The 25,911-nt window shown below is 36.2% G+C and overlaps 1 protein-coding gene across 2 annotated transcripts in view; it reads right to left on the reverse strand.

Annotated features, from left to right (window-relative positions):
• Nucleotides 1–724: 724 nt before the first annotated feature.
• Nucleotides 725–25,911, reverse strand: part of mgat4b (alpha-1,3-mannosyl-glycoprotein 4-beta-N-acetylglucosaminyltransferase B) — a 155,371-nt gene continuing 130,184 nt past the window's right edge. Inside the window, exons 9-15 of one of the 2 annotated variants that reach the window (XM_059516505.1) lie at nucleotides 13,969–14,099; nucleotides 11,291–11,398; nucleotides 9,450–9,643; nucleotides 7,592–7,670; nucleotides 3,416–3,503; nucleotides 2,626–2,738; nucleotides 725–1,460 (exon numbers count right to left, since the gene is read on the reverse strand). In XM_059516505.1, the coding sequence (XP_059372488.1) occupies nucleotides 1,437–1,460; nucleotides 2,626–2,738; nucleotides 3,416–3,503; nucleotides 7,592–7,670; nucleotides 9,450–9,643; nucleotides 11,291–11,398; nucleotides 13,969–14,099 (737 nt within the window). In that variant the 3' untranslated portion in view covers nucleotides 725–1,436. Of the gene's footprint in view, nucleotides 1,461–1,491; nucleotides 1,630–2,607; nucleotides 2,739–3,415; nucleotides 3,504–7,591; nucleotides 7,671–9,449; nucleotides 9,644–11,290; nucleotides 11,399–13,968; nucleotides 14,100–25,911 lie in introns of those variants that run through there. The other variant, XM_059516504.1, reaches the window with a different exon arrangement.

Here is a 25,911-nt window from a genome sequence, read left to right on the forward strand (position 1 = left end):
CAGAATCACTGAATAGTATTCAAAACAATAAAAACATGGCAAAATTGTAATCAGAAATTAGGTGGGTAAAGTCACAGGCACTTGTTATAAATATATAAACGCAAAGCTGCCATAAAAGTCATACATAGTAGAACGATATCGCTTTAGATTTTTGGATTTATATTCACTCACAACTTTGAAGATGGTATATAAACAATACTTTGCAGCCACGTCTGCATAACAATATATAAACACATCACGTTTGGACTTTATCTTTATACAAACAGTTTGACAGGAGCATTACATTTTCATTCAGGTTCATTTAGGCGAATCAAAAGAAAACAGTGAAGGGATAGTGTAAGTTGATGGCGCTGTATTTCTCCTCGACCCGTGCGGGGAAGTGACTCTCCTCGAAAACAACATCAGCGTTAGTGTAGGCCAGGTGGTCTTATCTTACTTCTCTTTTTCTTTCTTTCTTTGAAGATTACTAAGCTCTAGCTCAAGATCTTGTTAAATGTGCTGATCACTCATTTCACCTAGATCCATCAGTGTTGTATTGTGATACCGAAATCATTGGTGAATCATTTTAAGGCATTAAAAAAATATTACAACCCTTGAGAAATTTGTGTAGCCTCTGATAAATATGAATTATGTCTATTATCAGAGAGCACACTACTGTGTCACGTTAAGACAGGAAGAGGATAAACAACATAGTAAGAAATAATGTGTTACTGGAAAGCAAAAAAATGAATAAAAAAATCCCTTCCTTATTTATTGTCATTGATTTCATTTTTAATTATATCAAGAAAAGTCCAGCGATTTCAGTTTTTAGAAGAAACAGTTTTGCAGCATACTCTAGTTACAATAAACCTTACTCTTTCATTAGAACGCATCTTTTGGACAGACTTTGGAAACACAAGCTAGGCCTGTGCATGGACAAACACATATCTATCGCGGCCATATGCCTGTGTGTGTACTCTTAATGTATCATAATAAATACAATAAATACACACCGTCTGGAGTAACCTAAACAGAATCTTTTGTCAGCTAACACAAACTGAACTTTGAAAATCGAATCTCGAGTATGAAATTAGGAAGAGTCTTCCTTCCGTTCCAAAAGCAGCATTTGTTGAATGTCAAAGTGCATGGTGGAACAGGCGAGAGAGCGCTCAGGAAGCCCTTGACAACAGACCAGTGTAATTACAGGAATTCAACAACGGGCATATATACATATAAATACAGTTTACAAAATACAGCGTCATCAGTCGTGTGCCAGCTGACAGCTCCAGCTGTATGTCTCTGAGGAGCGCGGGCCGGGCGTTCTCCACCCTGCTAGAACAGCTTGTGGCCAGCAGCTGGCGCTAAAGAAACTCGTGTGAAGAGCTCATGGAGGTGCGGAGCAGACTACATCCTGCACCTTCCATCCTGTGAAGTCACCAGGGATTGCTGAACACCAGTCACTCTGCTTTCTTGATAAAAATCTGTCGAGAGAAAAGGCGGAGTCAACTGTAATGATCTGTTTGCAAATGACACGACATTAAACTATTCTATACAGTACTGTGCCATTTCTATCTTTTGCTGCAGTGTGTCAGCATTTCCTTTTGCCATTAACTGTAATAATTCAGGAAGATTTCTGTATGCACCAGGAGTCTGAGGAGATCTGCGACTGTCTGTCTGGAATGACACGAAGAATCAGAAAAATACTAAATCCAGAAGAGCTGTGGCCAATTGAAGCAGTGCATTGGTGATGAAACTGACTGTATACCTGCCAGCCAATCAGAATCCAGTATTCAGACAGACCATGGAATAAATTAAAACAAATATAAATGAAAATACAGTTTTGTGTGTATTTGTTCACTTTTTTAAGAAAATATTTTTTAACATAAAAGTATCTGGTAAAATGAGGAACAAAATAATTATATTTTATATATACAGGGGAGCACGGTGCACCAAGTAACACATGGTTTAAATATTTCCTCACATGCTAGCATAACAAAACTTACAGAATTTACCAATTACCATACATATTATACAGAGAAAAAAGTGTGCCAAAATAATAAATGTTTTTTTTGAAGATATCACTGAACATTTATTTTACCATTTCTGGCTCAAGTCAATTTTCCATCTAAGTTCATTTAAATTAGACAAATCTGCTATTATTTTAATCTCCAATCTGTTATTAATCAGCTTAGATAACTATCAGACGACACTAACCAGTTTTAAATTCCAGTTGCACAGATGGGGTTACAATGTGCCCCGCCATTATTAAACTATTCTGTGACATTAGTTATGTAATTTACACTATTTACTTTAATGAATTTTAATGAGAAACAATGAGAAACGGGTTAATAAAGACTGAAAGTCAATGTTTAGAAATTATTAAGTCCTATGCCTTGTTGCAATGTGTTCACTGTCAAACACATACATACATATACTGCAAAAAAAAATGAGAGGGACACTTTAAAAACACATCAGATCTCAATGGGGACTATATATATATATATATATATATATATATATATATATGCATGCATGTATGTATATGTACACACACACACACACACAGTATGTAGGTTGGGTTGGCTGCTAGGTGTAAGTCCATCTGCGTGAGGAACAGATGGTGGAGACGGTTGTGTTGTGCCATACCTCGCTGAGAATGACCCACACAGGAGAGTCAGTCAGGACTGAGAGCCGCAGAGCCTCCAGCGGGCCGAAGGAAGCGTCCACCTCCCCCTCCGCGATCCCCTGGTCAAACCTCCCTGAGGGACGCCATCAACACACACCGTGAGAGACTGGACGCTACATCTTACAACTCCGTATATTAACGACTGAGGGGATATCTAACGCTCTGTCATGAGCGACGGCCTTCAATAAACCCTGAGGCACAGCAATCAGACAGACATCCATACATAATAATGAGAAAACACTCAAATACTACATATATGAGAGAGTGAGAGAGAAACGTTTTGAAAAAAATACAGCTTCTGTAGTATTTTCCCCTTGGATTTGGAGCACACGCTCAAGAAAGTAAGAGAGTATGACAGAAAGCAGTGAATGATTCACGCATGTATCTGAATTCTCCTTGTGTGCTTCCTCATGTAACCGCTTCAGAAGTGGGCGACACTGGCGCTCTCTCAGGAGAATGCCACTGTGGAGGCTGATTTAATAGGGCTATATGATATTGCATCAATTATATAAATCACAAAATGGGTTGAAGATGGTGAAACAAGACAGGTGTTTAACTATAGATAAAAATCCAACACAACACGCTGACAACAGTCATTCATAACCAGTGAATCTGTGCATCAAAAATTCAGAAGCATTTATGTTATTAGGCCAGAGCGTGCTTCATACGAGCATGAATGTAGTTTAAGGGCTCAATCATGCTGCTATATTTGTGTACGTCACAGCAAGTGCAATGTATGTTTCAGCTCACCTATTCTGATGAAGCCGTCTTCTGTGCGCTGGTACTTGGGCGTCTTCTCTCTCCCCTCCTTCAGCGCTTCTTTCTCTGACTGAATATTCTGATAAAGAGAGACAAAAGTGTTGGAGTGTTTCTGCGCATCACCCTCTCCTCTTCATAATCTCATCACAGCTGCTCTTCAGACAGAAAAATACACGTGCTCCCTGTTTTACAAGCCCAGAAGTCTCATGCATTAGACAAGTGCTTGATAACCACAGTCCAAAACAGCAGGACTGATTAGCTTAGAATCCAATTTTACTGTAAAAACCTATAAATCAACAGACGTTAAGTGTTTTTAATATGGTATCTGTATTATAAGATTTGGTTTGCCATTCTTCGTGTTAGATAAGTTATCATCGAATCACAAGGTGAGGGCGACACATTTATCCACAAATATATATTTTCTTAATGTCGCGTTATGAAGCTTGCACAAACTCACAGTTTCTTTTATTGAGGTGAACATTTTATATAGGGGGAAAAAACTTGAGCTGCGAAATTATAAATATAATTCAGTTTTGTTACTGAAAGCTATATTTTTCAGCAACAATGTGATAGATAACATGACTGTTAGTGAAGTAATTAATCACTGGAAATTCACACGCACAATGTGTTTCTCAAATTCAGTCAAATAAGTTTAAAAAATGTAGGTAAAATAACTACCATTACTTTATGTTTATGGTCACATTATTTGCAATGCAAACATCAATGACATCTTTAACCCTTCCAAGCTGGGATAATCACATCTGGTGTGCATTTAAAGAATTAGTTCACTTCCTGAATAAACATTTCCTGACAATTTACTCACCGCCATGTCATCCAAGATGTCCATGGCTTTCTTCAGTAGCAAAAACATTTTTGAGGAAAAAATCCAGGATTTCTCATTTTAGTGGACTTTAATGGCAGCCAATGGGTTGAAGGTTCAAACTGAAGTTTCAATACAATTTCAAAGAGCTCTACATGATCCCAGCCGAGGAATAAGGGTCTTATCTAGCCAAACAATCTACCATTTAAAATTTTTTTAAAATTTCTTGCACTAGCTCGACCTCATGCATTAAGGTCACGCATGGTTTGTTCTTCGTCTGTGTACATCATTTCAAAAAAGTAAGGTAAAAAACTTTTCTACCACGACTTCAAAATTAGGGGTGCACAAAAATATCGTCTGATAATTAATGTGCATCTCATCAGTAAAGCCTGTTCTCTAATCAGCGTTAAATTCCTTCAGGTGCGTGATTTCACATAGAGCAGCTGTTACTACACAGAGCCGTTGTTACCTGAGAAGATGCGCTAATCCACGTTCATTATCAGCTGCTCTGTTCATTCCCATAGTATAATATTGAAGGAGGGAGCCCAGCCACATCCAGAAACCAGATTATCAGAGCGTCTTAAGGGGGAACTCTTTTGACTTGGGCTAGTAAGAGACCATCTAACTTTGAAACTGTAACCAGCGGTTTTGCATGAACAAACAACTCTTTTCTTCATCAAATTTACAAATCTAGTCCGGTCATCACTGAGTTGTTCTGTGTGAAAACATGTACCTTTTATTCTGTTGCATGCATCTCTTAATGAATGAACAGTTTATGAAGGCGAGTGGAACCGCTTTGCGAGATCAGAAGCTATGTCCATTATTAAAAATATCAGTTTGGCAGAGAATATTCTGAAGAGATATGTGTTTCAGCTTTTCTGTCAAGACAATATAAAAATAACTGTGAAGCGTGAAAGAAGCATTAACGAGAACTGACTCAGGGAGACTGTAGACACAAGCTGACATTTACAGGGAGGAAGATCTGAAGCGTCGTTCACAGCACAGTAACTATTATCGGCTGTACATGTTGTGTCTGCATCCCTGGCAACTATAACTTCTGAAACAGGTCTTACGAGGCTTCTTCTTGGACCGAAACTCAGTGATATGACAAATATGTTCAAAACCCCAGCAGAGCATCGCTCTAATTCCTCCAAACAGCATAAAACAGACCACAAATACTCTTTCCTCCAGAGCATTCCCTGCTAATTTCCTATATACGGCAGAATTCCACAAATGTCCCTAGAGGGAGCTTTGCAAAGAAGGAAATGAGCAGAAAGTAGAGATATAACAAGAAGCAAAAAGCAGTGGGAAGACGAGAGATATTACATGGCGACAGGCTCTTGCTCTTAGGAAATCCTGCTATTAATCTTGCGGTGAACGTCCGTTTCCGGCTGTAATCTTAAATCACAGTGATTTAAGACTTAAAACCCTCGTCTGCTCTCCCTCGGGAGAAAATATTTCCTCCACGCCGACCGCACACACAGCAGGTCACTTGTTATCACCAAGTGTCAGTACAGTTCCATCAGCTCATAAAACAGAAGTATATCTTTATCTCCACAGCTTCCCCTGGATCCTCACTGTCTGATGCCGGCGAGCTCGAGATGGAGCGATGCAGAGAACCGCACCAAGAGAGGACCAGAGTGAAGCCAGTCACTGCTTACGACAAACTGTTTTGACCAGGCTTTGGTCTCCTGTCACTTATGGCCTGTCATGATCATGAAGTTTGTGCTGACAATTAATTGTCAGACAAAAAAATGTGATTTTATGATTAACAATTTACATTGTAAGCTTATTTTAGAAAAATATATAATATTTTACTTGGAAACATATAATTATGCCTAAAGATTTTTATTTTTTTATATTTTAAAAGTTTAAATATTTCTCTTTTTATTCTGCTTTAATCTTACATTCAGACCCACATCAAACCTTTACATTTAATTTCATAGATGCTTTTATCCAAATATAACATAATATAATATAATATAATATAATATAATATAATATAATATAATATAATATAATATAATATAATACCAACAAATCTTATTTCCTTCATATAAAGGAAGACTTTTGATTGTCTTTGTGTACTTTACAGCAGTATTATTTATATTCTTTCTGTCTCCACAGCAGTTTTATTTTAGTATCGAGATAATATTAGTTTTGTTAATATTTTGAAATACATTTTATTTTCATATTTATTGCGCTTATTAAATTTTTCCTTGTTAAAGTAAAAAAAAATTTTTTCCGTCTTTGTTGTTTTTCTATGTTCATATAGTTTGATTAATTTTAGTTTTAGTTATTATATAATATTATTCGTTATATTTATTAGATGTTATTACATATACACTATATGGACAAAAGTATTGGACCCCTTCTAATGAACTTATTTGACTACTTTAGGAATTCCCATGAGTACAAATCTTAAGCATATAATGATATTCTAGGGAATTATGTGCTCCTTTTATAGCAACAGTTTGGACAGGACCCTTTCTATTCTAACAGTTCAGTGCCTCTCTGTATGAGGCGAGGTTCAAAAAGAAGGCCATGACTGACCAATCAGAATCAGGTAATCCAGAGAGCTGTGTAATAACTACTATCTGCTGTAACACTGATCTAGTCCTTACAAACAAACAGAGACCCACGAATCATGCATAATAACAGGAACATTGATCACAGCAGGCCATTTCAAGTCTGACAGTAATTGTCTGGAAATGCACTGCTGTAGGCGGCGAAAGTGGCTCTGAGAAACTGCATCTCCTCCGAAGCATGAAAAAATGAAGGCACTAGTCAACCTCTCTAACTGAATAATATTTATTTGGATACCTAGATGAGCTTCTAAAGGCTGCCTGGCAAGATTTCATGGACAAACTTCTGAGGTGCCTCGAGGCCTTGATATACATTCAAACTAAATCTGGCCAAAACAAAGATAGTTTGGAGTTTGTGTCAGACTGTGAACTTTCCAGAAGACTTACACAACCTATTAAACACCTCGGAACTGCCAGTGCTGAATAAATAATATTTTCTACATATTTTTGAGGAAACTGAGACACTTTCATGACTGAAATATCAGTCATGTGGCATTTAAACCAACCCTTAACTATAAGTATGGGCAATAATAATAGTGATGTTGCACATTTAAAAAGCTTCTAATCCAACTACGATCAATTCTGCTCAAACAGGAACCATGCCAAAAAGTGTTTGTGACTGCATTATATTTTCAACACTGACTGAAGCCTTGAGCTTGCTGAGACAGTGTTTCGGCACAGATCTGTGGGGTGTTTATGGAGGCCCAGAGGAAACACACAATCCTTCAACAAACACACTGCTAGTGTTCATCTGAGACTCACGTCGAAAGGAAGAACCTCCACCGTAGTGTTGAAGAGCTTGTCTCCAGGGTGCTCGATGTTTCCACTGCGGAAGAAATACCTACACACACACACACACACACACACACACACACACACACACACACACACACACACACACACACCATCGAAACTATCAATCTTAGAAGTCCTTAAGGAGTACAACGCTAAAGAACTGTACGGCATATGTTTCCTCATATATCATCTTATCATGCAGTTATTTATAGCAATGCAGCACACAGTGGCCCCAAAAAGTATTTAGACATTAACACCATTCAAAGGCTTGGGACTGGTGAAATTTCTTCAGGTCTCTTGCATTCAGTTTATTTAATCAAAAATATAGCAACATTAGTAATACTTTAAAATAATAATTCATTCCTGTGATGCAAAGCTGAATTTGACTCCAGGTTTCAGGGTCACATGATGCTTCAGAAAACATTCTCATAAGCTGATGATCTGCTGCTCAAGAAACATTTTCGTTTTACATTATTATCAATGTCATAACTTTTTAAAGTATTCTTAGATTAATAGAAAGTTTAGAAGAACAACAGAAAGCTTGTTGCCTTTGTCACTTTTGATCAATTCAATGCATTCTTACTAAACAAAATCAATAATTTATTAAAACAATTTTTTAATAAATAGTCACACACACACACACACACACACACACACACACACACACACACACACATGTCTGAATGTGTTTGCATTATATAAAATATCAACTGAAGTGGCAATTTAAAGAATGAAAAACATACATTTCAATAAATAAATGAATAATTAAAAAAGTTTTTTAGGTTTGAAATGTTTCGTATAAATTTGTGGTTGTGACATCTTTATTCTACAGTAAAACGCAGAAACGCTGGCTGATTGATTCTCTAGAAATAGAGTTCAAATAATTAATTCTGAGAAAAGTCCAGTAGCATTAGAGCACAGATGACACCTGATAAAATGGCATCTAATGTAATGACTTTTTCAATTTTCTTCCTCCTCTGTGGATCACTGAAACATGAGCAATCACAGACACTGGCAGATTTCGGTCTCTAAATACAGGTGTAAATGGACACCTGCGCTTGTTAAATTGTGACTCCTGTAGCATGAAGGAAGCCAGTGAGTGATCGTCAAACGCTCTCATTCACACGGAGCACTATTAGCTCTCAATTAAGCCTGAAATATGCATGGACTTTCCATTAGGGTTAAAAACGTACGGATGACTGTGTCTCATGATGATTGATGCATTATCCAGCTGCTCTGAGTCAGCGTGATGGGAAAGTAGATTTGGAACTGGTGACTTGTAACTTTACAGTTATGTAATTAAATCAAAGCATTTGATTTGATAACTGAAATAAGATTTTATCAGAATTTTTGTACTGCGCTGTTTATTTATTGAAACTTTTGCTTCAATATAACACTTTCTTAGTTTTCTATCAACTCACAAAATCCCCGTCTGCTACCTTCCACCAGCTAATGATATTTAGACCAGCTGGAAAGCATCTCCCATCTTCCAAAACACAGTTATCAGCCTAAAATAGATTTTCAAGTAGGGACACGCAAATACCGGGTAAGATTATCTGATTAAATTGGACTGTTCTTGATGCTTTTTAAAATATAAAGATTGAATTATCTTATTATATCTATATAATATAGGATATATAATATTATATCTATATTATATCTATAATCTATATTATCAACTAAATTGGATGCATTTTCAAGTGAACTCTTTGCAACTCGGTTCTGCAAAGGACATATGCAATGCTGCCTTTTTGGCTAAAAGAAGTTGTGTGGCATTCATGAGGGTGTAACAGAGAGAAACCTGAGGCATCATGTCTGTGTGTACCTCTCTACTCGGACAGGTGTGAAGAAGCGGATGCGTATGAAGTCTCCAGCCACAGGTGTGAACGCCCAGAAGAAATCCTCTCCCAGATAGGCCTTCTCCAGAGTGAAATGCTGGTACGTCTTCAGACTGGTGGTGACCTCAGCTAGCGGGTTAGCGTGACCTTTATGCAACGTCTGCTTTCCGAAGTCCTTATCCTGAGCAAAAAAACAGTAGGACTATATAAAAGGTGTTTGGGTATTTCTTTCAAAAACAGGCACTTTATGTCCTTTCAAACTAAAGATTTCAACCTCTTTTGTTGTTGCTGTTATATAACTGCCTTGATAGATTTTTCATGCCTTCATTATTTTATATGACTACCGTTCAAATGCCTTTAACTGATCCAGAATGTTTTTGTAAATCTGAATATGGTGTTTTCATTTCAGTCAAAACTAGCAGTTTCCAACAGCTGCTCGTCTTAATAAAGTTCTCTCGCGTGATTATTTCATTTTATTTCATATATTCACCAAATCTATCACAGGTGCTTCCATGTTCCACGACAAAACCATAACCTCATGTATGGTCTGAACAGCATTGCCTCTTTTTGTTTAGTTTTTTTGCCACAGGACATCAATCGCTAATAAATGTATTAGTCATCTTTGCAGGAATGTAACATTGAAGAACTACATTAGTCAATGCAAAGTGAACACTATTTCTACAGCATTTATTAATCTTGGTAACACTCTTAATAAAAATAAAGGTGCTTCACGATGCCTTAGATTAGAAGAACCTTTTGTCTAAATGGTTCCATTAAGAACCTTCAACATCTGAAGAACCTTTACATTCCACAAAAGGTTCTGTACAGATAAAGAAGGTTCTTCAGATTATGAAAAGGTAAGAAAAATATGGTTCTTTAAAGAACCTTTGACTGAATGGTTCTTTGTGGAACCAAAAATGATTCTTCTGTGGCAGAACCTTGTAAGATAATTTGATAATTTCTACATTTACTCATGCATTTTTAAAATCTGTTAACATTAGTTAATGCCCAATGAACTAACATTATAAAACCATTTTATTAACTAATATTAACATTGCTCAAGTTTGTTCATGTTAAATAATACATTACCTAATGATAACAAAATACATTTTATATGTTAACTTATATATATGAATCATCTCAGTGTGGATGAAAGTGCAATACATAGAAAAGAAACATTACATAGACGTAGCTTCACTAAAGTATTACTTAAATATTTAAACTTATATACAAATATTTCGCTTTTTAATAATCCACTTAAAATGATGTTACTATAATAATTGCAAACTGTACTGGAGGAAACCAGGCCTCCACTTTTTGTGGAGAGTGTGCAATGCCAAACAAACTTCAAACTAGAAACTACAGTGCCAAAACATGCCAAAGGTTGATATGAAAAACATAAATGAAAGAAGCCTAGAAAAGGAATGACTAGAGATGAAGAATAGGAGCAGTGATTGAGGCAGGTGTTATGATAAACGTAGGGGGAAGAATGCAGGAAATGGAGCGTCAGATGTGTTCACCAGCCCAGAACAAAAATCAATAGGACACAGAGCGGGCGGGTCATAAGAGCGCTCATCGCCATGGCAATTCCTAGCGCTCTTCATTTGGAGCCAATAAAGACAGAGCAGGGACACATGCTGATTTATTAGGACATGAGCTCTTATCAGCTGCCTTCTGGGTACTGTGATTTGCAATTTGGACAATCTGAAGAGAAATGCACACAGTCCTGAGGCAGACCACTCTGCCGGAGGGTTCTATAACATGATTACACACACATATAAAAAAATAAAACCTTATAAATAAACATATTTGGTTAAAAAAAGATCACCTTGAGTTTCTGGATCTTTCCGGCGAGGGAGGAGTGTGTTCCAACGTGCTGGAAGAGAGACGGTTTAAAGCGGATGCGTAGGTTTGCTTTCTGCCTGTCACAATGTTTCTGTGGGACACAAAGAACATTTATATACATTATATAGCAACTACTGTACAAACAATACTACAAACAGAAGTCTCAGATCAGAAACTAATTCTCCAATCCAAATTATTGGATGACCAATAATTTTCTCCTATTAAATTCGGATAAGACAGAGATATTAATTATTGGACCAAAAAACAGTACACTGAATCTTGTAGATTACAATCTGCAGCTAGACGGATACTGTTACTTCCTCTACAGTCAAAAATCTGGGTGTTATATTAGACAGCAACTTGTCTTTTGAAAATCATATTTCCAATGTTACAAAAACTGCATTCTTCCATCTTAGAAACATTGCCAAGCTACGAAACATGTTATCTGTTTCTGAAGCAGAAAAGCTAGTTCATGCATTCATGACCTCTAGACTGGACTATTGTAATGCACTTCTAGGTGGTTGTCCTGCTTCGTCAATAAACAAGCTACAGGTCGTCCAAAATGCAGCAGCTAGAGTCCTTACCAGGTCAAGAAAATATGATCATATTACCCCAATTTTACAGTCTCTGCACTGGCTACCTATTAAGTTCCGTATCAGTTACAAATTATCATTACTTACCTATAAGGCCCTAAATGGTTTAGCTCCTGCGTACCTAACTAGCCTTCTACCACGCTACAACCCATCACGCTCCCTAAGGTCACAAAACGCTGGACTTTTGGTAGTTCCTAGGATAGCAAAGTCCACTAAAGGAGGTAGAGCTTTTTCACATTTGGCTCCCAAACTCTGGAATAGCCTTCCTGATAATGTTCGGGGTTCAGACACACTCTCTCTGTTTAAATCTAGATTAAAAACGCATCTCTTTCGCCAAGCATTCGAATAATGTATCTCTTAAATTGTGAGTGTAGTTGCATCTGATCAAATACACATTCTTATTCTTTAGCTTGGGTTAAACTAATTAGTTTTACTTTGTTGGATCAGCAGCTATGCTAATGATGTCTCTATTTGTTTCTCTGTTTTGGTAACTAGGATTTACACAAGCTCCAGTCTGGATCCAGAAGACCTGAGAAGAGATGATGCTGACCCTCAGAGGACCCCAGATGATGCTAACCCTGAATCAACAAACAGAACTAACAAATATTGCTACAAGTGTGACTGCGTCATATAATAATTGCTGTAAATTTTCTGTAAAGTTGCTTTGTAATGATTTGTATTGTAAAAAGCGCTATACAAATAAACTTGAATTGAATTGATTTGAATGATCGTTCTGGCCATAGAAATATTAGAAACCGGAGATCATTTCTATTAAAGCACCTTTCAGGCACCACGTCGGAGAGAGACGGTTTCATCTCTGAATGAGTCGAGGCACAAAGCTGTTTCTGTCACGTTCTAGCACCTCAGACGACTGATCTCACTGCATTAAAGAGATGGCTCACACAAAAACCACATTCTGTCATCATTAAATCACCGTTATTTCATTCCCAACCCACAGGAGTTTCATTCATCTTCTATACACAAATTAAGATATTTGAATAAAATCTGAGCATTTTCTCTCCCTCAAAATGTCAAGCTTCAAAAAGTTCATAAAAACATAAAATCTTGAGCATCAAGCAAGCACACTTAAACTTTTGTTTACCATACTTGATTGTCTCTGGTTATCTGTGATGATCAAGTATTATAAAAGCAACCGACTCTCTTCAGAAGACTTCATTCATATTGATTCATTTTACAGTGTCTGTTTGTACTTATTGAAGCAAGAACATTTTGATTAATGGATAAAGTAAAAATCTCTCAGGTTTCATTAAAAATATTTTCATTTGTGTTTCATTGATGAATAAGAGTCTTCTGGGTTTGGAATGACATGATGGTGAATAAATGATGATAGATTTTTTTTTTTTTTTTGGATAATTATCTATATAAAAACTTTAATTAGTTAAATAAATGTATTAGTTTAAATAACTAATACAGTTTTTTTTATTATTATTGTGAATTGGGTTCTTGCTCTTTTTTTTGGAAGACTCTTGGAGTTCACTCCTGAGAGGACGATGATGCAGTTACAATATGAAGAGTTCATTTGCAAAAACAGATAACTTTTTTCACTGTGCATTCCAATTAATTTCAATCCAACTACAGTTAGGATATTTTGATTAAGTAAAATGGTTGTGTGTTCATGGTGTGTGTGTGTGTGTGTGTTCACTGCTGTGTTTGTGCACTTTGGCTGGGTTAAGTGAACATGGCCTTATGTCATGTCACTTAATATTATTTAAAAAAAATAGCTATATATATATATATATATATATATATATAGAGAGAGAGAGAGAGAGAGAGAGAGCTATGATGGTTGCAATAAAAAATATACACATTTTTTAATATCTCAAGGAGAAATGCCAATAATAACACATAGCTATGATTTGCATCAGCTATTAATTAAAAAAAAATCTTTACACAAATGTTAAGGACAGACACAAAAATAATGATTCATATACTGAATGAGTGAAACAAGTGAGAAACAAGTGAGACTGGGGAAACAAATAATAATTTTGATGACTATAATAATAATACTAATAATAATAATATAAAAGCAAAATTGTGTAATTCTTACCGCATCTTTTTCTGGATTGCACACCTTCACCCACATGATGTGGTCCAACAGCCAGTCAATGGGCTTGTCTTTGTAGAACATTAGCATAAACTCCACGATCAACGGCAAGTCTACGGACTTGAACATTTTACCTGAAACGAGCAAAGCAGAGTCATGACTATCAACCAAACGAGACTAATAACGTCAGCTGAAACACAATCACCCCTGAGGGAGGATTGTGGTCATGTTGGACTGGAGTGAAAAATCAAAACTCATAAGGATTTGCACTTTCAATAAGCATTTAAACAAGGAACGATGTAGGGCAAAATACATTTAATGAAATCAAAAGGAAAGGGCACTCGGAGAGTAATTACATTTCAGTTCTACATGAATTATAAAATTTTTCTTAAAACATGAGATTAATTCAATTCATACAATGAAATTAGATCAGACTCAAGAGGAAGGATGTTATTTTTCTTCATTTTTATTGGCCTCTAATTAAGTTTTTCAGAACTGTTTAGGTCACAGAGGAACTGATGTGGCCATTTCTGCTGGCTTAGGGCGGACACTCAGTCAGTAAATCAGCTCGTTTTGGGTAATCTATAAAAGAAGAGACATCTGTTTTTATGCATAATGAATTACTGTCCAACATCTACCACCCGGACAGTATCTCGCCCAGAAACATCCTGCCTCTCCAGATGTCAAAACACATCAGCTCTGATCTGACAGCCTCCACTGATCCATTTCATCCCACAGTTCAGTGTTCATGGGCACGAAAACACGGTTCTGTTCCAAACTGCATACAGCCATACTACACTGAGTCTGCTGTGTGCCAAAACCAGCAGTATACAGAAAATAGAAAAGTGAAGTGGGTAAATCTAGTTTATATGTTAAAATACTTTCTAGAATCGCAGTCTATGAAGAGACAACCAAGTAAACCTGTCGTAGTCTGATGTCTCTGAAAGTTATTTTGTGTTTCTGAGGTTCTTACCAAAACTTTTCATGCAATAACGTTATTGAACAGTAGGCACAGTGTACAGAAGAACAGGACAACATTACAGGAAACATTAAATAACAATAAAACAAAATAGACAGATATAGACAGACACACACACACACACACACACACACACACACAGATAGATAGACACCGACAGACAGACAGACAGACATATAGATAGACAGACAGACAGACAGACATATAGATAGACAGACAGACAGACAGACAGACAGACATATAGATAGACAGACAGACAGACAGACATATAGACAGACAGACAGACAGACAGACATATAGATAGACAGACAGACAGACAGACAGACAGACATATAGATAGACAGACAGACAGACAGACAGACATATAGATAGACAGACAGACAGACATATAGATAGACAGACAGACAGACAGACAGACAGACATATAGATAGACAGATAGACAGACAGACAGACAGACAGACACACACACACACACACACACACACACAGACAGACTGACAGATAGATAGACACAGAATTATTCTTATGCAAAAAATAATTTCCCAAGCATTATAATAATATTAATTGCTAAATCATCTGTTTCATCTATCATGAGCACATCAGACATCACATTTTCCTTTATTAATTCAGAAAAAAATCTCAAATTTCTAAAATAACCTTTAAAGTCTACAGAAAGCCAAATTCACGATTATAAAATAAATGTAAGATCAATTGTTAAAATCTAGATGATACCAAAACATTGCATGTTTGTTTAAGCCTGACAAGCCTTACATGGCAACACACTCGTGAGATGCACTCATGTATGGAATAGAAGTATGGAAGATGAGGAGAGTGTTCAGGGAAACCTTTATGAAAACTGTTATTTTTGCACACTTTAGCTTTAATGAAAAGCTGTTTATTTAAAAGATTCTAAATCGAAGCCACTGAATAAAATATGAAAAATATGACCATGCAGGATAAAAAAGTTGGAATCATTTATAGTTGCAGGCTGTTTTATATATTATAGTATTTGTAAAACAGTAGCTAGTACACAGTATGCTATACATTATGCATGAGAAAAAATTGATGATCGTCCATTCTGAACAAACCAGTTCAACTCTGAGATACAATGCTTATTAAAAAGATCCAATTTAAAAAGTCTATTTAATGAAACACAAAGCTGATTTTAGATGCTGATGGATGTTTCATAATTAAAAAGCACCTATGTGCATGTTTAGAGGTTACAGGGAAGGTAGAGGGGTTTGGTAGGGTTTAGCATCATCAGTAGGATCACTCATCAGTGCATGACCCACCCACAGGCTAACATTGACCATTAGGGCTGAAGCATTGATCCGAGTAAACACACACACACATGAATAATAAACACACATGAAATAAATGAACACTGAAAACACAAGTCAAACAGAATGCTTTCCAGACACAATGATTTAATATCAATAATTAATTATAATAAATATTTCAATAAATAAATGTATACACTTCAATAAATTCTTTATGGCATAGAGAGATTACACAGCCCTACACGTTGTCTTCGCTTTGAGACATTATAATATCTTCAGCTTTCCATTTCTGAAAACTTTGGCAGCTATTCAAGGTTGTGTGTGTGTAATAAATGTTCTCTGTATCGAGAGCATGTGCCGGTTCACCTTCATGTCGTCCCTGAGAAGTGTGGTGGCTTCTCACACACACACGCACGCACGCACGCACGCACGCACGCACACACACACACACGAGAGAGAGATAGAGAGAGGCTAAATCTACAGGGAAAGGCCTCATCTGAAACAGCCTCGTCAGTATTCACCTCCACATTTATTCAGAAGCAGATGAAACTTCCCTCAGTATATTTGTCTTTCTTTCTGAGTATATTATTAAAGGTGTCTTTAACTTACTTAATGAACAGTTTCTTTACCTCTCATCTTGTGCAATTCTTCTCTGACCGTGTCCTTTTTAGTCAATGTGAAATCAAAACTGATCATATTTACTTAATGCATGTTGTTGATCTTTTTGTGCACAATTATTATTCAAAATAAAGGTAACACTTTAGATTAGGGAACACTATTCACTATTAACTAGTTCTTTAGTAGCATGCATATTACCAGCATATTGGCTGTCTATTAGTACTTACAAAGCACATATTAATGACTTATTCTGCATGACCATATTTTAGATCCCTAAATCGCTCCATACCTTAACACTTACTTTAATTAGGAGTTCCTTAAGGAAAAACCCTTAATAGTGAATACTTTGTTTTCCCTAATCTATACTGTTACTAAAATTAGTTAATTTAATAACTAAATTTTGTATGGACTTTGCTAAATCGCTGAAGTCACAAACCTGCATGCTTATATTAGTAATGTAAAATGGGATTTGAGTTGGACTACAGGAGAGAAATGTGTGAAGGGGTGCAGGTTGAGCTGGTCTGTGGTCTGGTTTGCCCCTGCTGGGAGCTAAATGAACTGAATCTTATGTGGACAAAAAGCATTGACCTACCAATGACTTAAAGCTGACTTTCTCATTTGCACATTCACCGTGGAAAGTTTTTTAATGTCCATACAACTACACTCCTCTCAGTTAACATTGAGGTTAAAACTCTGGACTTACACAAGGAAGACATGAAAGACCCAGAAATTTCTATTCTCTAATACATATTTCTGTATCAGGAATATCTCTCTCCATCTGAAAAATGCAATGCAAGACATGCCTGAATGTAATCTGAAATGCATGCAAACAAACAATATTTTTGATGTGTGTGTGTGTTTAAAGAAATATCTTATGCTCGCCAAACATGCATTTATTTAATCTATTATTATTGTTATTATTACTGTTTTATTTATATAACATATATTTTTTATTTTTTTATATTTTAAATGTAATTTATTCCTGGTATGGTAAAGCTGAATTTTCAGCATCCATCATTTTAATATGCTTTGCCATCACATTAATAAATTACATTGTATAATATATTCAAATGAAAAAAAAAAAAAAATACAATTTCACAATTTGACTGTTTGTGAAATTTAATAACTTAAAGTTTTACTGTATTTTGATCAAATAAATGGAGCCTTGGCAAGCATTAGATATTTCTTCCAAAAGCATAAAAATATTATTATTCCAAACTTTTAGCAGAATATAAATATTCATTAGTATATATGCACATGCTCACACACACACACACACACACACACACACACAAACACACAAACACACAAACACAAACATATATATATATACACAGATACAAGTGTGTGTGTGTGTGTGTGTTAGAGTGTGCACAAAAACACAATGTATAAACACAAAACAGTCCAATAGTTTTAAATACCCAGCAGTATTGAAGTCTAATGCAGTGACATACATGTGAATCTACACGTTTCTGCTCAGGAAAGGTGGTGGATGTATTATTAGCCGGCTGCTGGGGTGAATGCCACTTGCTTGCACTTCCTTTAAGTAGCACTGGCAGAAAAGTATCTGCCGTGAACATGAATGTAACGCCAATGTAAAGAGCATATGTGTGTTAACACTGGTGTATGTGTGTCTACACTGGTGTGTGTGCATGTGCCAACAGCTCGGTCACGACTGCCTTCCCGCTACCACTCCAATTAGCAGCTCGTGTGGACAGGCGGAGCGAGGCGTGATCCTGTCCGCTGGAGAAGAGAGACTGACAGCAGGAAAAGAGAGATTCATCCAGACGGATCTGTCACGCATGCAATCCCTGAGCTAAAATAGGCCGACTCCACGCTGGAAACATCTTAGTGTTCACAACAGGACACTGGAAAAATCTTAGCGTTCACACTGTGATTGCAGGGGAAATCATTCAAATCTGAATTTTGAGAGACGATACTGACAAAAACATCTGATGTATGCGTTTATGTATTTAGGGCGGATGGCTAAGGCAAACATTACTGCTGCTGTTGCTCATACTCATAATGCTCAGAGACTTCATAAAAAAAACCACTGAGGATATGTATTAAACTTTGGTGCATTACTTATTCTGTAGGCCTAGTGTTTTTATTCAATTTATGAAGGTGCTGTAAGTTAAAGCATTTTACATGTTATTATAATTGTACAATACTATCATATTTTGTACATGCAACTTAGCTTTAACAAATTTACCATTAATACAGATTCTGCACACACATACAAAAAAGATATCTTGATTTACAAGGATTTTTTCTGACAATGACAGTCAAACAGTATTTTGTGCTGGCATCTCGGTTGGCTAAGCCTGGATTATTAATTATGACACTAAAACCACCAGTAGGTCCCTGTCTGAATGAGTAATTCATTGAATCACTCATTCAACTGATTCTATGAAAGGATGAATTAATAACTGATTTGTTACAAAACACAGCAGCGCTGCTCTGAGGTGCACAAATGCTCTGCTCTGGCTTCTCTGGAACTATTTCACTGGCTTATCAGAAAAAAAAACATTGTTTCTAAAATTTAACACAGTCATTTGTTGAACTATTGTATAAAATGAACAACACATTTATAAATGACACTGTTGCTTGTGTGCTATTACTTAAAGGGTTAGTTCACCCACAAACTCACCCTCATGTCACTACAAACCTGTAAGACCTTCGTTCGTTCACAATTCTTCTCCTTTGTGTCAGTGCGTGATACTATGGTGCTAGGATCATGCAAAGGAGAAGCATAGTTACAAAAAAGTTAATAAAGTCATTATTTTTGTTTTCTTTCCACGCAAAAGTATTCTTGTACCTTCATAAAATTACGGCTGAAGCACTGATGTCACATGGATTAATGATATCCTTACACATTTCTGTGTCTTGATCATGGTAGTACCCTTGCTGTCTATGGGAGGGTCAGAAAGCTCTCAAATTTCATCATTGATAAACACTTGTATTTTCACTCACTAAAAAATTTTGGGTTAAAAATAACACAACAAGTAACCCAACTATGGGTTAACATAGCACCCTCCCAACTGTGGGTTATTTTTAACCAAATGATTGGGTTAAAAACCAGTTGGGTTAAAAAAAACAACCTAACGTTTTTTATTGTGCACCAGCAAAAAATGGTTTTAAGTCAGTTATTTCTATCTTTTTCTGTAGTGTGTCAGTAGGAAATATCAGTTTACCTTTCCAAACATTATTTTTGCCATTAATTGTAATAATCCAGTGAGATTTGTGTTTGCACAAGGAGTCTGACAGCAGCCAGTGCTCCACACAGAGATCTGATCTCATCATCATCAGTCTGTCTGGAATAACATGAAGAAACAGAACAAACTGAAACAGACTAAACCCAGAAGAACTGTGGCAGTGTCACCAAAACAAAGCTCCCTGAAAAAAACAAAAGTTTTTTTTATCCTATAGTCTGGTCACACCAAACGTTGATTTAATTTAGTTACTTTAATAGAAGTTAATTCTAGGTAGATAATTAATAAAATCGATTTATGGCATTATTTTTTGACGGCATCCTCACTTTACAGCATTTTTACACAAGTGCCTAAAACTTTGCAAAGTACTGTAGCTTTGCGTCTGTGTGGGTGGCTTAAATGACTGAAAATGTGTGTGTTTGTGTCTCTGTGTGTGTGTGTGTGTGTGTGTGAGAGAGAGAGAGAGAGTGTGATATGGGCAGAGAGCAGCATCAATCACAGCTTCAGTGCTGCTTTGGGACCTATTAGAGTAAAAGAGCAGAGAAAGACTCTAGAGAAATATGTGTGTCTCTGTCTGTGTGTGTGAGAGACAGAAATGAACTGACTTGAGAAAGGTGTTAATACCCAGAACCGACTGGGTCGTACGCTCTGGTGTTCAGTGCAAGAGTGTGAAATGCATCATGGGGATTTATCTTTGCTTTGGCACGTCAACTTGTTTCTTTTCTGCTCTTACGGCATATTACCCTCAACCTCATCTGGCTTGGCAGCCTTTTTGCTTAGATTATTACAAAAATAATCAGAAGTCTTGGTCAGGGCGGGCAGGCCGGAGGCGGCAAAACAGATCACACAAGCCTAACATGCTTTAGATGCTGCTTCAAGATGCCCTACCAACGGTCTACAAGCAGGAACCCAGCTCCACTAGCAGATAGTACAAAGAGTCAACCACATAGACCAGCTTGGACCAGCTGGAGGTTATTTGGACTTGTTTGCTGGTCATCACATGAGCTGGTCATGTGGAGAAATATGACTAAAACACATGAGCTCAAACGCGATCCCAGCTGAACTGAAACAAACAGACTTGTGTTCATCTCTTGACTGTGAAGGCGAGGCTGATCTCAGAACGGGTTGTTTTAATTTAGTCAGCTAAGAATGAACAGTTTGTTTGCAGTCAAACCTTGTGATTAAAAACACCCAGTGAAAATGTATCTGACTACTTGTCAAACCCACATAACATCAGTCAACAAGGCAGCACACATAATTAGTTGAATTTCTTTATTAACATACTTTCATTCATTGATAGTTAATTAAAACTAGCATACACAGATGAAATGGGAAAACATAGATCATCTGATTTACTCGGCTGTATTATCTTATCTATATAACAACAACAACAAAATTATTTTAAACTCGAATTCTTTATATTCGATTAATATAATTCTCTACATGCAATCTACTGAATTAAATTATGGAGAGCGAATGTGAACCAATCTAGCACTAAAAAAAGATTTTTATGTTGACAAACTAACTGAAAGCATGTTTTGCATTGGACTTAAAATACAAGTAAATTGTTGAAATTAAGTATTATTTTATCAGTTTTTTTAAAAGATGGGAAAAGAGGAAGACTTTACAGTGGTTAATATTCCATTATGTTGGGATTTAGAATGTTTTTTCACTGCAGTGACGAGGGAAGCTTTTGCTTATAGTGAGGCAGGTACATATAGAGGATGATTTTACTGTTTTACTCAAGTATCAATGAATAATTATCACTTGGCATGCTATTACGTACTAGCTAACAGTTGCTAAGTACTGGGATTTTCCTTTAACTATTTTAGATCTCTGAAGTCACGCTTGCATCCTTGCATCATCTCTTCCCGTCTCAAACAGGTGTTGTTATAATAGATATAACAGAGTTCATGCCATCCTCATTTTCTCTAGTAACTTGTCGACTCATTGGCCCAGCAGTGAATAATCACTTCTCTAAACCGAGAGCTCTTCCCCATGCCGTCCCCTGAGGCCCTCAGCCAGCTTGACACAGCACTGATCACCATCATCAACATAATTAGCCTTCATATCAAACACAGATCAGAAGAGAGCAATTATTTTGGCTGCCATTTCAAAATGAGCTTCACAGGTTTGATTTGGAGAGGGGAGAGTTTCAGAGTTTCTCTAATTGAACCCCAACTGACTGTCAAAGACCTCATCATCGAGTTTAGATGCTGTTAGCCAAGATAAGCTTCTGGAGGAAATGGATAAAGCATTGCAAAATGTAACAAAAGAACAGGCATGGGCAATTACAGTTTTGCAATTATTTTCTCCTGTTGTGTAAACCCTGTGTAACAACTTTCTTCTGCAGAACACAAAAGGAGGTACTCTGAACAATGCCCTACTCAATCTTTTGTGAAGGAATAATTCAGACCAGTTTTATAAACTGTATCAGCTGATTGGATGAGCGACTTTCAGTTTGTTTCTGACAGAACCGCATTGTGTGGTTGTGATTGTGTGGTCCTCGATTCACATGCTTTCATTTGTGATCACTGACATACTCTGCTGTGAAGATATAGCTATCGCCAGGGTCGTAGCTGGGGTTAGTGTTTGAAAGTGTTTAATTTGTATGTTCGTTCTGTTTATTTGTTTGTGCTATTTACACAGTCTTTACGTTTTTTCAAGTTTGTATGTGACCAGGTACAGAAACCGAATAATTAAATGTAAAATAGCACTGCATAGTCTTCACTGTAAAAATTAAATATACAGTCAAACCAAAATGTATTCAGACATCATCAACATTTCTTGCATTATCACAGTTTATTTGCTATAGTTTAGAAAACGGTAATAAAATAATACAAGAACTCAGAGTTAAACTGTATCAGAACAAATTCATCTTGATAATGTCAGATAACTTTGATAAAAAGGTATGTGATGGATTACAATCAACCAAAACTTCAGACAAATATCAATACTTTGTTGACCAATTACCAAGCAATGATTAATTTTGTTCAGTCTGTGGTGTGAAAAGGTTGCATTAGCAATTCTGGAAAAAAAACATGTAAGCAAAACATGGTCAGGTCAAGGTGTTTTTTTTTTTTTTTTAATAAATTTCACTAGTAGTCAACTGTAGAGGAATTTGGGGGTTTAATATGTCACAGTTCGCTTTACTTTGCTATACTCACATTAAATTAATTATAGTGTCCTGCATGTACTAGTAAAAATATATATAGGCTTTAAAGTAGGGCTGGGCGATATGGAGCAAAAAATATATCTCGATATATTTTTCTATATCTCGATATATATTTCGATATCTTTACAGGAAAAATAACCCCCTAAAAACTACTGCAAAAACAAATATGCCAAATATTACATGTTTAGGGTCCTATAAAATGTTTTATTTTTTCTTTATCATATGTTTTATTGTTACCTAATTCTGTGTTTTAGCATGTGTAATTATTTAAATGCATAAAAACAACTTAATTTGTTACATTTTTTATTTTTTAAATGAAAAAACGTTTCTTTTGAAATGTTTTTTTCTCCTCTGAAATTCTGTGTATTTACATTTTTCTGGTTATCAAATGAAGGCATAAAACATTAATTTAATTGATCTTTTAATTACAATTAGCAAACTTTTTGGTAAACAAAGGAGATTTTCTATTAAATAATAAAACATGGAAGAAATGTTGTGTGATTATTCCTTAAATTATGTTCGTTTCATTTTAATAGTAGTAGTAGGCTATGTACATTCTGCTGAACAATATTAATAGATTTCTGGCAAATACTTGTCTTTAAACTAAACCAGACTTTTATTATTACGGGTTACCATACCTTTATAGTTCTGTATGTGATACTACAGTCTATAATGTGATATATGACGCTAGTTTTACTCAAATCAAATGGTCAAATGCTCATGAAGTGACTCTCAGTGCAGTTCTGGAGATGTACTTCATGTGTTTACGTACTAATTTAGTGAGACGACAGAAGCTGAAATCACAGCGAGCGTCACGCACCCTTCCATGTGTGTAAAAAACGAAGACGCAGTTCTGCGCCATTTATTAACACAGATATGCAGAACATGCAGGATTCATATTTAAATAGACTTTTCCGGCTTACTATTTACAGATATTAGTCCATATCGCGATTTGATGTGAGTGCAATGACTTACATTTGACAAATTCCGTGACATTCCGCGTTAAACTGTAAATTCCGTTTTTATGACTGGATTCCGTCCGTGTTTTCTGCATCACGGAAATCAAAGGGCCCTACAGTAGACATCTGCCTGCTGTTCGCCCAACGCCTTAAAACCGATGTATCTCCATATAATGGAGCCAGTTGTCTTTTTTGATACTAGTTCTGTAGCCTCCGGGCTGGTTGAGGACGCCACCATGTTCAATGAGACAACACGCGAGGGGAAGGGGAACAAAATCAAGGAGGTGGGGGCGAGCACAGCACAGAGAAGACAAACAAGCAAAGTGGTGGAATCAGAATTAAATATAAACAATATATCGAAATATACGATATGTCAAAATCCATATCGTGTTTAAAAATATCTCAATGTATTTTAAATATCGAGATATCACCCACCCCTACTTTAAAGTCTTTTGAATGGTTAAATTGGCAAGTGGCAAGGCTTAATAACATGTGAAAATGATAAGTTTTCCTGACGACACACAGCAGCAGCCCGTCAACTGTCCCGAGCGTCTTTTGAGTCGGTTGAGATCGCCGGGGGCCCCCCCCTCAGCCATGGGCCCCTATAATCGTCACCACCTTTCACCCTACTAGCGATGGCCTTGGCTATCGCAACGTTGAGCAAAGGAAACAAGAATGAAGGTTGGCTACTGTAATTAGTTGAATGGCTCAAAAGGCTGACTTCAACAGTCTGCTGGTCACGGAATGTCTTGGCGATGCAGAACTGATGAGCAAACACTCAGGAGAAAGGGTCATGAATAAAAGGAGGGCTCGAACTGTTCACCCTCACACCATATAGTCAAATATATGTTAAACCATATAACATGCTGTGAAGTGTCATTTAGTGAAGACAACATGCATTTACTTTCAATTGTTGTACTATACTTTGGTGTTTTGCTGTGTCTGTTTTACACATTGCTGAAAGTTGACAGCACAGCATGAAGCACAATACACTCATATGTTTTATAGTGAAATTAGTTTTTTGTGCCAACTCATGTTCATTTTGACCATGAGGAGTGCACTGTCAAAAAAAAGACTTCTCCAAAATAACGACAACACTGCTGCTTCTGCTCTGCTACACAATCATCAAATCTCCTAACATGGGCTGCTTATACACTATTCTAAGTATTCTGTTGTCAAATGTGTGCAAGTCCAAAAAAAAAAAACTAATAATAATTATTATTATTTCAAGGTAAGGCACAAAACAATGGCTGCTTTCAGAAGATAAAAAAAACATGAAGCTTATTATTTATAAATCCACCCACATTCATTACTCATGAAAATTTTTATTTGAGCTGCAAAGCCATAAAATTTTAATTATATTTCACATGGAAATTTGTTGTGTTTTTTAAATTATTATTATTATTATTTTTTACACTGAATGTGTGAAAATGCCGCACATAATATTGTTTACTATTACTATATCTGAAAACACACACTATCGAAACAGTGAACATTTTAATATTTAGAGACATGCCCCATTTCACTTTAATTGTATGTGGATCACTATAACCAAGATTTTTTTTTTTTAAGAAAATGAGGGACAATGCAATGTAAAAATTTTATGTAATCAACATTTTGCCAAAAAAGCTGTCAATTGAACTGAACATGTACTAAATTCTGAATATGCCTTAAACACAAATCTCCCATTACATTATTTAAAAAAAAAAATTAAAGGTGCTG

The sequence above is a fragment of the Carassius carassius genome, chromosome 29 (genome assembly GCF_963082965.1).
Source record: "Carassius carassius chromosome 29, fCarCar2.1, whole genome shotgun sequence".
NCBI classification, from domain to species: domain Eukaryota; kingdom Metazoa; phylum Chordata; class Actinopteri; order Cypriniformes; family Cyprinidae; genus Carassius; species Carassius carassius.